This window comes from Mustela nivalis (assembly GCF_964662115.1).
Source record: "Mustela nivalis genome assembly, chromosome: 1".
In the NCBI taxonomy this organism is placed as follows: domain Eukaryota; kingdom Metazoa; phylum Chordata; class Mammalia; order Carnivora; family Mustelidae; genus Mustela; species Mustela nivalis.
The window spans coordinates 205252184-205267471 of NC_139020.1; the positions used below are offsets into that span (position 1 = coordinate 205252184).

The window sequence follows — 15288 nt, forward strand, 5'->3', positions numbered from 1 at the left end:
TTTCTATCTTCTCCAAATTTCTTTCAGATTTCCTATCAACATAAGAGATGGGATTATTGATGTGTGTTGCACATACATGTGTAAGAATGTATTTGTAAGAAGTAATACACACATACATACACATACATATATACACAAAACTTTTCTTGGACTCACCCACTATTTTCAAACATTGTATTTATTCCTAACAACATCCACCTGCATTAGAGATAAGGAAACAGAAGTTTCAGATTGATTACATTTCTGAAACAGAAGTTTCAGATTGATTACATTTCTCTTACAATCATATAACAAATCTTCAAAGCTTTTATTCACTTTTTTGGTTTATGTATAAATGGGCTCAGGCAGTATATGTACTCTTACATTTATTTTTTGTTAACGTACAATGTATTATTTTTTTCAGGGGTACAGGTCTGTGAATCATCAGTCTTACACAATTCAGAGGATTCACCATAGCATATATAACCTCCTTAATATCCATAACACAGACACCCTATCCCTTCTTCCCACGCCCTGCTCCAGCAACCCTCAATTTGTTTCTTGAGATTAAGAGTCTATTATGGTTGTATCCCTCCCCAGTCCCATATTGTTTCATTTTTCCCTTCCTTCCAACCCCCACAACCCCCCATCCTATCTTAAATTCCTCATATCAGAGATATATGATAATTGTCCTTCTCTGATTGACTTATTTTTTCCTAGCATAATAGCCTCTAGTTCTATCCACAACATTGTAAATGGCAACATTTCAGCTTTTTTGATAGCTGCATTTTATATATGCATTGTGGACATTGCTGCTATCAACATTGGGTTGCATGTGTCCCTTCAGATCACTACATTTGTTTCTGTAGGGTAAACACCCAATAGCACAATTGCTGGGTCATAAGGTAGCTCTATTTATAACTTCTTAGGGAATCGCTGTACTGTTTTCCAGAGTGGCTATACCAGCTTGCATTTCCACCAACAATGTAGGAGAGTTCCCTTTTCTCTACACCCTTGCCAACACCTGTCATTTCCTGACTGGTTAATTTTAGCCATCCTGACTTGTATGAGGTGGTATCTCACTGTGGTTTTGATTTGTATTTTCCTGATGTCACGTGCTCATGCTTTTTGTATGATTGCTTTAATTCAGAATATTCTGCATTTTATATCTGTTTAGTTTCTTGTGTGTCATTATAATTCAATGAATTGTTTACAAGAAAAAAATCTGTTATAACTAATCAATGAATTCAGCAAGATATAAAGGCAATATACAAAAATTGGTTGCAATTCTATACACTAAAATGAAATTATCAGAAAATCTTTTTAAAAATCCCATTTACAACTACATCAACAAAAATAAAATATCTAAGAGTACATTTAAACAAGGAGGTGAAGCATCTGTACATTGGAAACTGTATGACATTGCTGAATGAAACTGAAGACACAAAGAAATGGAAAGATATTCCATGCTCATTATTTGGAAGAATTAATACTGTTACAATATCCCTACCACACTGAAAAACAAAGAAATCTGTGGGTTCAGTGTAATCCCTGTCAACATTTCAATGGCATATTCTACAGAAACAGAACTAACACTCCTTCAATTTTTATGGAATCACAAATACCCCCAATAACCAAAGCAATCATGAGAAAGAAGAACGAACCTGGAGGCAACATCCTCCCTGATTTCAAACTATATTACAATGGTCTGGTTACCAAAACAGCACGAAATGTCCACAGGTCAATGGAATGGAATAGAGAGCCCAGAAATAAACCCACAGATAAGTGGTTAACAAGTTTATGACAAAAGAGGCAAGAATCTAAATTAAGGAAGGAACGGTCTTTCAATAAATGGTGTTGGGTAAACTGGACAACCACCCCCCCCAAAAAAAAACTGGACTACTATCTTATACCAAAGGCAAAAATTAATTCACAATGGATTAAAGACTTGAATGTAAGACCTGAAGCCATAAAATACCCTAAAAGGAAACATATAGGTCTTGGCAACAATTTTTAGAATTTGACAGCAAAAGCAACAGAGCAAAAGCAAAACTAAAAAGATCTACCTCAAAGTAAGTACTTCTGCACAACAGATAAAACCATCAATAAATTAAAAGGCAACCTCCTGGGTAGCAGAGAATATTTGCAAATCATGTATCTAAAGGGTAAATATTCCAGATGTATAAAGAAGTCATGCACTTAATAGCAACAAACAATCTGATTAAACAATGGGCAGATGATCTGAACAGACATTTTTCAATGAAGACATAGAGATGGCCAACAGGGGAGGAGGTCAAGAAGGTGGAGGAGTAGGGGATCCTATTTCAACCATTCCCTGAATTGAGCTGGATATCTACCAGACCACTCTGAACGCCCACACAATCAGCCTGAGACATAAGAAGATATATCAGAATCTATACCAACAGAATATCTCTGACTGCTGGTTTCAAGGTATGAAGCTCCTGCTGAGCAGGGATCCCAATGCAGGCCTTGAACCCAGAACCCCCAGATCATATCCTGAACTTAAGGCAGACACTTAACAGACTGAGCCATGCAGGGGCCCAAGGAATCACATTTGTATGTACCACATGAAAATTCCAACCAGAATCTAGAAAATAATTTAATAAAAACCAAAACATGCCAATGGTCTTTAACCTTAATGAACACACTTTACAAATGACTTCGATATACTGTAATTCAATAAATACATGAAGTGCCTGAGAAAGAACTATTTTTCATAGCAATAAATGTATGATTTAATATTTTGCTTTATCATCCTTGAAGCCAAGTTTGATTCTAAGGCCATATTATGTCACTCTTTTTATGCATATTTGTCTTTTTGGGTAGATTGCACTTGGAGACATGTATTTTATTATCATTTTTTTTTTTGCAAGTGACTATGTAACTCGTGGTGGACAGAAGCTATGTAACAAAAAGATCCTAATGTGTAGAAAAATCCCATGGTCTGCTATAGCCACCATTATGTTGAAGTTTGCATTCTTAAGAAAAGCACTTAAGGCAGTGATATACAAAGGAATAATGTTCACAAAAGTGAAGCATAGTTGTCTCGGATTTTTCTCTGTTATAAACTTACATAAGTAGCTGTTATGGCCAAGAGTAGATTTCCCATTGAAGTGTACTTAGGTAAACAAAAGAAAAAAAATCACTATGATGTTTTATTTAAGAAGAAATTATTCTTAACATATGCACGCAATCCCTCAAATAAGAATGTCCAAATATTTCATATCCAAGGTTAGAAAGGACATTAAGAGAGAAGGAAAATGACAAAGGGAAAATTTCTTGAATATCAGAGTTATCACAAAACTTAATAAAGTGAGTTACAGGGCGCCTGGATGGCTCAGTTGGTTAAGCCGCTGCCTTTGGCTCAGGTCATGATCTCAGGGATCCTGGAATCGAGTCCCGCATTGGGTTCTGCTCAGCAGGGAGCCTGCTTCCCTCTCTCTCTCTGCCTGCCTCTCTTCCTACTTGTGATCTCTCTCTGTCAAATAAATAAATAAAATATTTTTTAAAAAAGTGAGTTACATAAATTATGCAGAAAGGTAAAAAAGTAGATATTACAGGAAAGAAAATATAGAAGATGTATGTTCCACTTTCACAACTTGATCAAAGCATCACAACATTTGCTTTCAACCCAGCAATCATGGGTGCTTCTTCAGCTCCAGGAAAATTGTCCATTTTTGAGCGGCCATCCCAGAGAATCTCATCAGAGAACACTTTATGTCTTTGTTCCTCAGGCTGTAGATGAAGGGGTTCAGCATGGGTGTGACCACAGTGTACATAACTGAGGCTACTGCACTAGAATGGGAGTTCTGGGTAGCAGCAGAGCTAAGGTACACTCCTAGGCCTGTACAATAAAATAAGGAGACAACTGAGAGGTGAGATGTACAGGTAGAAAATGCTTTATACTTGCCCTGAGCTGATGAGATCCCACATATGGAGGAAACAATCTTAGAGTATGAGTAAAGGATACCAATGAAGGGACCAGCAGCCAGCAATATGGCTGCAAAATACATCACCATATTATTGAGAAAGGTGTCAGAACATGCAAGTTGGATCATTTGGTTGAGTTCACAGAAAAAGTGGGGGATTTCCACTTCTGTGCAGAAGGACAACCGCAACACCATGGAAGTGTGTAGTAAGGAATGAAAGACACTCAGGATCCAGCATACCAGAATCAGCAGTCCACAAAGCCAGGGGTTCATGATGACTGTGTAGTACAGTGGGTGACAGATGGCCACAAAGCGGTCATAAGCCATCACAGTCAGGAAAAAGATATCTAATCCTGTAAACAGTATGAAAAAATACATCTGTGTCATGCAGCCTGCATAGGTTATGACTTTGCTCTGAGTCTGAATGTTCCACAGCATCTTGGGGATGGTGGTGGTGGTAAAGCAGATGTCTGCAAAGGACAGGTTGGCGAGGAAGAAGTACATGGGGGTGTGGAGGCGGAAGTCAGAGTTGACAGCCAGGATGAGGAGCATGTTTCCAGCCACAGTGATCAGGTACATGGAGAAGAAAAGCCCGAATATGAGGAGCTGCAGTTCTGGTTTCTCTGAAAATCCCAGAAGCTGGAACTCTGAAATTCTTGTATTGTTTCCCGGGTCCATATGTTGCAGTTGACTACCAGCACAGGGGAAAATAACAGAACTAATTTTCACACAAATAGTCCTTCCTCAGATTGTGGAAATGAAACAATTTATATTTTCAGTGAAGAAACTGATTGCAATATTTTGTGAATGGATTTGAGCCCCTTGAGAGGATCCCTAGTTCCTCTCTGATTAGGAATTTTCATCACAACATCAGATGTTCCCCAAAAGGTCGTGTATTTTACCATTTTAGCAAGAAAATATTTCATGAATTGGAGGACTATATAGCACATTGACCATGTTTTGGAAGCTCTAGTAATAAAGTAGAGTGCTGAAAAGAAAAATGTCCCTACAATTCAGTGATGGTGATAGCTTAGTTGCACATTTAAAGATCAAATAATCATGAGGTGGGGAGAGATGATATGAACAGAGCAGAAGCTGATTAAGGGAGAGAATGTGTTAGGTGTTATATTGAGTATTCAGTCAAGCTTAGCTACCAAGGTGACCTTTGAACAAAGACCTCATGGGAGAGAGAATGGAAGAAGGGAGGCTTTCCTTGTAGAGGGAAAAGTTGGGGAAAAGGCCTTGAGGCAGTGCTTCTGTCAGAAAATCAAAGCTCAGAAAGCATCCAGTGTGGTTAGGGAAATGGACAATAAGGGAGAGTGATGAAAGGTGGTGGCAGTGAATGACACAGAATCATGTGGCCTCACAACTGCTTGAAATTCAAGACACAGAGAATTCCTTGTCCCCACTATGTACCTCTCGCACTTTATAATGGTTGCAATAGGATCCTGTCAGTTGACTATCCCTTCTTAGTATCATATGTTGATTGAGTTTGGCCTGTGTATTATAAAGTTCACATTAAAATGGAGGACCCTGTGTATCACTGCTCTGAGGACTCCTCTCACTCATTAAGATGCCCATGTGCACGTGCACACTCATACAGACACACACACACACAGTGTCACATACATGCAACTCAGCACACCATGTCCTCCTGGTGTTTATTACTTCTATATTGTTCTCACCTCTTCCCCACCTGCTCTAACACACTTTTTAGGAATATGAATGCATATACATCATATTACCTTTCCCATAAAGAATGTAAAACTAGGACCCAGAAATTCCTATTTAGAGCTTCCCAGGGACAAATCATCTTGGGGCTCCATTTTGGAATGGCCACTTTCTGACCTATATGTAAAGAAACATAAAAAAAAAAAATTGTGTTCAACATTTGGGGCCTTTTCTGGCTCCATACACATTTTAGATTATTTGTTCCAGCTCTGTGAAAAATGCTGGTGGTATTTTGATAAGGATTGTTTCAAATGTGTAGATTGCTTTGGGTAGCATAGACATTATAGTAATATTTGTTCTTCCAATCCATGAGCATGGAATGTTTTTCATTTCTTATGCCTTCCTCAATTTCTTTCATAATTATTCTTCAAGCTATAGATATTTTACCTCTCTGGTTAGGTTTCTTCCTAGATATCTCATGGTTTTTGTACAATTATATAAAGCTAAGAGACACATGAAAAATGTGTGGTTACATCACTCATCATCAGGCAAATACAAATAAAAACCACAATGAGATACCACCTCACACCAGCCAGAATGGCTAAAGTTAACAATTCAGGAAACTACAGATGTTTGCCCAGGTGCAGAGAAAGAGGAATCCTCTCACACTGTTGGTGGGAATGCAATCTGGTGCAGCCACTCTGGAAAACAGTATGGAGGTTCCTCAAAAAGTTCAAAAAAGAGATACCTTGCCATTTTGCCATTGCACTGCTTGGTATTCATCCAATCAGTACAAACATAGTGTCACAAAGAGGCACATGCAACTCAATGTTTATAGCAGCAATGTCCACAATAGGCAAAAAATGGAAAGAGCCCAGATGTCCATCCACAGATAAGTGGATAAAGAAGATGTGGTATATATACACAATGTAGTATTACTCAGCCAATAAAGATAAAATCTTGCTGTTTGCAAGGATGTGGACGGCACTAGCATGTATTATGCTAAGCAAAATAAATCAGAGATAGACAAATACCATATGATTTTATTTAGATGTAGAACTTAAGAAATAAAACTGAAGAACATAGGGGAAAGAAATGAAAAATAAAATAAGGTAAAAGCAGAGAAGGAGGGAAACCATAGAGACTTGATTATAGGATAGAAACTGAGGGTTGCAGGAGGGGAGTGGGTAAGGGGATGAGGTGACTGGGAGATGGTCGTTAAGGAGGGTACTTGATGGAATGAGCCCTGAGTGTTATATGCAACTGGTGAATCACTAAATTCTACCTCTGAATCTAATAATACACAATATGTTCATTAAATTAAATTGAATTTAAGTTATAAATTATAAAAATAACAGCAGAAAAAAATTCTATTCAATAGACAGAGAGATAGAGACAAATAGACAGAGGGAGGGAGAAATTAGATGGCCATAAAGAATAAAATGATCTAATAAGCTCAGTTGTTCTGAAAGGAAGGAAAGTTACTTTGGTGCTCATGTCATTCCCTTCTGGTTACAACCCATTTATACCCAGCAAAAATAATGAGAACTAAATTAAATTTGTCCACAACACAAAGTAGTGAGATCTTTATGGTGTGAAACACTTACAGAGTGAACGTCACAAGAAAAAAATGAGTAAAAAGAATAAACAAAAATTTTACAAAATTTGGGCATTTTTTTAACCAGATAGCAGGCAACAAAAATCTTGTTTTTCGGGACGCCTGGGTGGCTCAGTTGGTTGGACGACTGCCTTCGGCTCAGATCATGATCCTGGAGTCCCGGGATCGAGTTCCGCATCAGGCTCCCAGCTCCATGGGGAGTCTGCTTCTCTCTCTGACCTTCTCCTCATTAATGCTCTCTCTCACTGTCTCTCTCTCAAGTAAATAAATAAAATCTTTAAAAAATAATCTTGTTTTTCCTATGCCTATTCAAATATAAATTAGATTGCCAAGGACTTAGGAAAGAATTTGAAAAAGTCTTTTAATGTGGAGAGAAGCAGTATCTAACGTTTTAGTTTCATCTCACAGAAAGAGATGAAAGTATGCTTATGGAAGGTAAAGGTGATTCATGGTCAAATATAATAAGAATTCCTTTCAAATGATGGCATTTCTATTTTAGAAATAGAGCCAATAATAAAAGGCCAAAAGGAACAATAAGGTATGTGGAGATGTGAACACAAGTTGGATATAAAGAGCGATTTGTGAGCAATAAATATGCAGAAGGACATTCATTTTTAGTCTTTGAAAAAAAAAAGTATGAACAAGTGAAGAATATTATGGTAATATCAATTGTTCCAGCAAAACAAACAAAAAGTAGAGAATCATTATAGGGAATATATTATGACTAACTCAGAGACTTAAAACTCAAAATTTAAACACTCGCACATTCTGCACAAATACATCTACACATACTTAAAAAAGAAAAAATGGCAAGTAGCCAAATTGGTCAAATAAATAGCAGTAATTTGCTTGAAAGAATACAATAAAAAACATAAATAAAACCATTCTGACTCCTACAGACAATTTTTAACAGAGAAAGTGTGTGACTAGCTAACCCAGCACATACTGTGGCTCACAGATAATGAGGTAATTGTAAAGGAAGCTCATTAGCATACACTTTTCCACAAATCCTTGTAAAAAATTTCATTGGAATACTTGAGAAAGGAAGTACTGTGATACTTATGTTTTATGGACGGCTCTTACATGGATATATCTGTGAGAATTCTTTCATCTGGACTTTTCTCCTCAACATAGAAATATAGTCTAATATGTCCCATCTTAAACAGGAAAAGACATATCCCCACTTCACTGTATACTCACTTCACTGTATATCCTTCCACAGCTAATACTTGACTTTTCTACTCTGGTTAATTGCAAAGATCCTTGATATCATGTTTTACTTTTATGCTTCCTATCCCTCACAGAATTGGGTTTCCCCTTATTATTATTCCTTGCAAACATTAAGCCTTGCATTTTGGAGTTCCATGTTAACTTCTATTTTTAGCATCATAAATATATACATCAAACAACCAGTAATTTTTTTTTTTTTCTTAATCAAGCCAGCAAACAGCCACAGCAAACTCTCAGCTCTGGGCTGGGCTTGGCTGGCCCTCAGATGACCTCAGGTAAATGCCCTTAACTTTCACTTTTTTGATCTTTTCCTGCTCTGTCCCTAATAGGCAGTAAATTCAACTTGATAGGGTCTCGGAGAGGAAGGTCTCTACATGGAAATCAAAAATACCTGTCTGGTCGATAGATGATGGAGGATGAAGCTCTGTCCCCAGACAAGAAAGCAGGAAGGAATCAGGCTCCAGTGCCTCATCCAGACTTAGGGATGCACAAGAAAAGACCAGATCTTGTCCCTTACAAGTTTGCCCATGCTGTGGGACTGCAGCAGTGGACATATTTACAGCTGCTTTGGTCTGCTCATTAGGCACATTTTCCTCTTGTTCCTCCTACCTGTAGGCACATGTTTTCCCTGAGGGACACTAGTGTAGACAGAAAGGAATGTTTTCCTATTGAATTTTTGTTCATAGGAGACCAGATGTTAAGCCAGGTGAAGTCAGTTTTTCTTACTCTTTTTCTATGACTTCTGCTTTTCAGAGATCTTAACTCCCAGCACCTTATCCCACCCCTGAGTGAACATTTTCTCCTGCTTAAGACTGAGGAATTGATCCTGACTAGATCTTTTTTGTCCTTCAAAGCATTAACTTGGAGTGGATGATATCCCTGACATGTCTAGAAAGTTATTTTCCTTTTTATTTTTTTTTTAATTTAACTTAATTTTTTCAGTGTTCCAAGATTCATTTTTTTTAAACACCACACCTAGTGCTCCATGCAGTACGTGCACTCCTTAATACCCAGCAGCAGGCTCACCTAACTTCCGACCACTGTCCCCTCTGAAACCCTCAGTTTGTTTCTCAGAGTCCACATGCTCTCATGGTTCATCTCCCCTTCCAATTTCCCCGAACTCCCTTCTGCTCTCCTTCTCCCAGTGTCCTTTGTGTTATTTCTTATGCTCTACAAGTAAGTGAACCATATGATAATTGACTCTCTCTGCTTGAATCATTTCATTCAGCATAATCTCCTCCAGTCACATATCTTCTTATTTTTTAATTTATTTTTTTATTTTCAGCAAAAGAGTATTCATTATTTTTGCACCACACCCAGTGCTCCATGCAATCCGTGGCCTCTATAATACCCACCACCTGGTACCCCGACCTCCCACCCCCAGCCCATTCAAAACCCTCAGATTGTTTTTCAGAGTCCGTAGTCTCTCATGGTTCACCTCCCCTTCCAATTTCCCCCAACTCCCTTCTCTTCTCTATCTCCCCATGTCCTCCATGATATTTGTTATGCTCCACAAATAAGTGAAACCATATGATAATTGACTCTCTCTGCTTGACTGCTTGACTTATTTCACTCAGCATAATCTCTTCCAGTCCCGTCCATGTTGCTACAAAAGTTGGGTATTCATCCTTTCTGATGGAGACATAATACTCCATAGTGTATATGTTTAAACACACACACACACACACACACACACACACACACACACACACACATCTATCTTATCCATTTGTCTGATGAAGGGTATCATGGTTCTTTTCACTGTTTGGCGACTGTGGCCAATGCTGCTATAAACATTGGGGTACAGATAGCCCTTCCTTTCACGACACCTGTATCTTTGGGGTAAATACCCAGGAGTGCAATGGCAAAGTCATAGGGAAGTTTTATTTTTAATTTCTTGAGGAATCTCCACACTGTTCTCCAAAGAGGCTGCACCAACTTGCATTCCCACCAACAGTGGAAGAGAGTTCCCCTTTCTCCACATCCCCTCCAACACATGTTGTTTCCTGTCTTGCTAATTTTGGCCATTCTAACTGGTGTAATGTGATATCTCACTGTGGTTTTAATTTGAATCCCCCTGATGGCTAGTGATGACGAACATTTTTTCATGTGTCTGATAGCCATTTGTATGTCTTCATTGGAGAAGTGTCTGTCCATATCTTCTGCCCATTTTTTGATATGATTGACTGTTTTGTGTGTGTTGAGTTTGAGGAGTTCATTATAGATCCTGGATATCAACCTTTTGTCTGTACTGTCCTTTGAAAATATCTTCTCCCATTCTGTCTGTTGCCTCTTTGTTTTCTTGACTGTTTCCTTTGTTGTGCAGAAGCTTTTGATTTTGATTAAGTCCCAAAAGTTTATCTTCACTTTTGTTTTCTTTGCCTTGGGAGACATATCTTGAAAGAAGTTGCTATGGCTGATATTGAAAAGATTACTGCAGATGTTCTCCTCTAGGATTCTGATTGATTCCTGTCTCACATTGAGGTCTTTTATCCATTTTGAGTTTATGTTTGTGTATAAGAGAATGATCGAGTTTCATTCTTCTACATATAGCTGTCCAGTTTTCCCAGCACGATTTAATGAAGAGACTGTCTTTCTTCCACTGAATATTTTTTCCTGTTTTGTCGAAGATTATTTGACCATAGAGTTGAGGGTCCATATCTGGGCTCTCTACTCTGTTCCACTGGTCTATGTGTCTGTTTTTATGCCCGTACCATGCTGTCTTGGTGATCACAGCTTTGTAGTAAAGCTTGAAATCAGGTTATGTGATGCCCCTCATTTTATTTTTGTTTTTCAACATTTCCTTAGCAATTCAGGGTCTCTTCGGCTTCCATACAAATTTTAGGATAATTTGCTCCAGCTCTTTGAAGAATACCGGGGGAATTTTGATCAGAATGACACTAAAAGTATAGATTGCTCTAGGCAGTAGAGACATTTTAACAATGTTTATTCTTCTGATCCAAGAGCATGGGATGGTCTTCCATCTTTTTGTGTCTTCTTCAATTTCTTTCATGAGTGTCCTGTAGTTACTCAAGTACAGATCCTTTACCTGTTGGTTAGGTTTCTTCCCAGGTATCTTATAGTTCTTGGTGCTATAGTAAATGGAATCAACTCTCTAATTTCCCTTTCTGTATTTTCATTGTTAGTGTATAAGAAAGCCACTGATTTCTGTACATTGACTTTGTATCCTGCCATGTTGCTGAATTGCTGTATGAGTTCTAGTAGTTTGGGGGTGGAGTCTTTTGGGTTTTCCATATAAAGAATCATGTCATCTGCAAAGAGAGAGAGTTTGACTTCTTCATTACCAATTTGGATACCTTTTATTTCCCTTTTTTTGTCTGATTGCTGTTGCTAGGACTTCTAATGCTATGTTGAACAAGAGTGGTGAGAGTGGGCATCCTTGTCGTGTTCCTGATCTCAACAGGAAGGCTGCAAGCTTTTTCCCATTGAGGATGATATTTGCTGTGGGTCTTTCATAGATAGATTTGATGAAGTTCAGGAATATTCCCTCTATCCCTATACTTTGAAGGGTCTTAATCAGGAACGGATGCTGGATTTTGTCAAATGCTTTTTCTGCATCAATTGAGAGGACCATGTGGTTCTTCTCTGTTCTCATATTAATTTATTCTATCACATTGACTGATTAGCGAATGTTGAACCATCCTTGTGGCCCAGGGATGAATCCCACATGGGCATGGTGGATAATCTTTTTAATGTTCTGTTGGATACTGTTTGCTAGGATCTTGGTGAGAATCTTAGAATCCATATTCATCAGTGATATTGGTCTGGAATTTTCCTTTTTGGTAGGGACTTTGCCTGGTTTGGGGATCAAGGTAATGCTGGCTTCATAGAAAGAGTCTGGAAGTTTTCCTTCTGCTTCAATTTTTTGAAACAGGTTCAGGGAGAATAGGTGTTATTTCTTTTTTGAAAGTGTGGTAGAATTCCCCAGGGAATCCAAGAGGTCTTGGGCTCTTGTTTTTTGGGAGGTTTCTGATCACTACTTCAATCTCGTTACTAGATATTGGTATATTCAGGTTGTCGATTTCTTCCTGGTTCAATTTTGGGAGTTTATAGTTTTCCAGGAATGCATCCATTTCATCTAGGTTGCTTAGCTTATTGGGATATAACTATTGATAATAACTTCTGATGATTGTTTCTACTTCCTTGGTGTTTGTTGTGATCTCCCCCTTTTTATTCATAATTTTATGAATTTGAGCCTTCTCTCTTTCTTTTGGATTAGTGTGGCCAATGGTTTATCAATCTTATTGATTCTTTCAAAAAACCAGCTTCCAGTTTCATTGATATGTTCTACTGTATCTCTGGTTTCTCCCTCATTGATCTCTGCTCTAATCTTGATGATTTCCCTTCTTATGTGTGGAGTTGTTTTGATTTGTTGTTGATTCTCCAATTCTTTAAGGTGTAGAGACAACTGGTGTGTTCTGGATTTTTCATTTTTTTTTTTTTTTGAGGGAGGTTTAGATGGCTATGTACTTCCCCCTTAGGACCGCCTTTGCTTTATCCCATAGGTTTTGGACCAAAGTGTCTTCATTCTCATTGGTTTCCATGAATTGTTTCAGTTCATTGATCTCGTGGTTGATCCAAGCATTCTTAAGCAAGGTGGTCTTTAGCTTCCAGGTGTTTGAGTTCCTTCTGAACTTTCCCTTGAATAATGTTATGCTGAAAATAAATAAAAAATAAATTAAAAAAATTAGTGTGATCCTTAACAGACTGAACCACTGAAGTGCCCTTCTTATTTATTTTTAAAGTAATCTTTATGCCCAATGTAGGGTTTGAACAACAACACTAAGATCAAGCATAGTGGGTTTTGGCTGCCTGTCCTTTTCTGTTGGTGGAGCAGGTGACTCTTAACCTCAGGATTGTGGGTTTGAGCCCCACGTTTTTGGTAGAGATCACTTAAAAGCAAAAACTTTAGAAGCACCTGGGTGGCTCAGTGGGTTAAAGCCTCTTCCTTCAGCTCAGGTCATGATCCCAGGGTCCTGGGATCAAGCCCAGCATCGGACTCTCTGCTCAGTGGGAAGCCTGCTTCCTCCACTCTCTCTCTCTGCCTGCCTTTCTGCCTACTTGTGATCTCTGTCTGTCAAATAAATAAATAAAATCTAAAAAAAAGGCAAAAACTTTAAAGAAAAAAAAAAGAGTTGCTATAATTTATTTGGAGTTGCTCCAATGTCTGAGACAACCAGGTGCTCTGTGCCTTTGCATTTAAATATGAATTCTTTATTACTTTACTTACTTAATTAATTGTTTATTTATTTTATTTAAATTTAATTTGCCAACATATATCACACCACTAGTTTTTGATGCAGTGTTCAGTGATTCATCATTGTGAATCACCCAGTGATCATAGTATCTCATGCTATACTTAAAGCCCATCATCCAGTTACACCATTGGCCTACCCATATCCCTTTCCACAACCCTCAGTTGGTTTCCTGGAGTCAGTAGTGTCACATGGTTTATCTCCATCTCTGATTCTTTCCATTCAGTTTTCCCTCCTATCCCTTATGATCCTCTGCTGTATTCCTTACATTTCATGTATAAATAAAACCTTATTGTGATTGTATTTCTCTGCTTGACTTATTACACTCAGCATAACACCCTGCACTTACATTCATGTCAATTCAAATGATATTTATCCTTTCTGATGGCTGAGTAATATTCCATTGTATATATTTATCATATATTTATCAATTTTATCAGTTGAAGGATACCTTGGCTCTTTCCACAATGTGGCTATTGTGAACATTGTTTCTATGAACATTGGGGTGAAATATGCCCTTTCATTTCACTACTTCTGTATCTTTGGGGTAAACACCCAGTAGTGCAATTGCTGGGTCATAGGATAGCTCTATTTTTAACATCTTGAGGAACCTCAATTCCATTTTCCAGGTGCCTGTACAACTTGCATTCCCACCAACAGTGTAAGAGGTTTCTACTTTTTCCACATCTCACCAACATTTGTTTTTCCCTATCTTGTTAATTTTTGCCATCCTAACTGGTGTAAGGTGATATCTAATTGTGGTTTTGATCTGTAGTTCCCTGATGTCAAGTGATGTGGAGCATGTTTTCATGTGTCTGTTGGTCATTTGTATATCTTCTTTGGATAAATGTCTTTTCATGTCTTCTTTCCATTTCATTACTGGATTTGTTTTCTTTTCTTTCTTTCTTTCTTTCTTTCTTTCTTTTTTTTTTTGTATTGAGTGTGATAAGCTCTTTATAAATCTTAGATCCCAGCCCTTTATTCATAATGTCATTTGCAAATACCTTCTCCCATTCTGTGGGTTGCCTTTAGTTTTGTTGACTATTTCCTTTGCTGTGCAGAAGTTTTTATCTTAATGAAATCCCAAAAGTTCATTTTTGTTTCTCTTTAGCTTGGCTTAAGAGACGTGTCTTGCAAAAGTCACTGTGGCCAAGGCTTAAGAGGTTACTGCCTATGTTCTCCTCTAAAAAAAATTTTTTTTAAATTATGTTCAATTGACCATAGAGTTAAGGGTTCTTTTCTAGGGTCTCTATTCTGTTCCACTGATCTATGTGTCTGTTTTTGTGCCAGCACAATGGTTTTGATGATCACAGTTTTGTAATAATATACCTTGAAGTCAAGCACTGTGTAGCCCATTGCTGTGTGTGTGTGTGTGTGTGTGTGTGTTTTAATCAATTTTCCTCTGGTGATTCAGAGTCTTTTCTGATTTCATAAAAATTTTAGGATTGTTTGTTCCAGCTCTGTGAAAATGTTGATGGTATTTTGATAGGGATTGCACTGAATGTATAGACTGCTCTGGGTATCACGGACATTTTTACAATGTTTATTGTTTGAATACGTGAGC

At 37.9% G+C, this 15288-nt stretch overlaps 1 protein-coding gene across 1 annotated transcript; it reads right to left on the reverse strand.

Annotated features, from left to right (window-relative positions):
• Positions 1 to 3638: 3638 nt before the first annotated feature.
• LOC309863223 (olfactory receptor-like protein OLF4) lies at positions 3639 to 4607 on the reverse strand (the record flags this gene model as incomplete). Its single annotated transcript, XM_082727731.1, has 1 exon — positions 3639 to 4607. The coding sequence occupies one exon, from the start codon at positions 4605 to 4607 to the stop codon at positions 3639 to 3641; it is 969 nt and encodes a 322-aa protein (XP_082583857.1).
• Positions 4608 to 15288: the final 10681 nt, after the last annotated feature.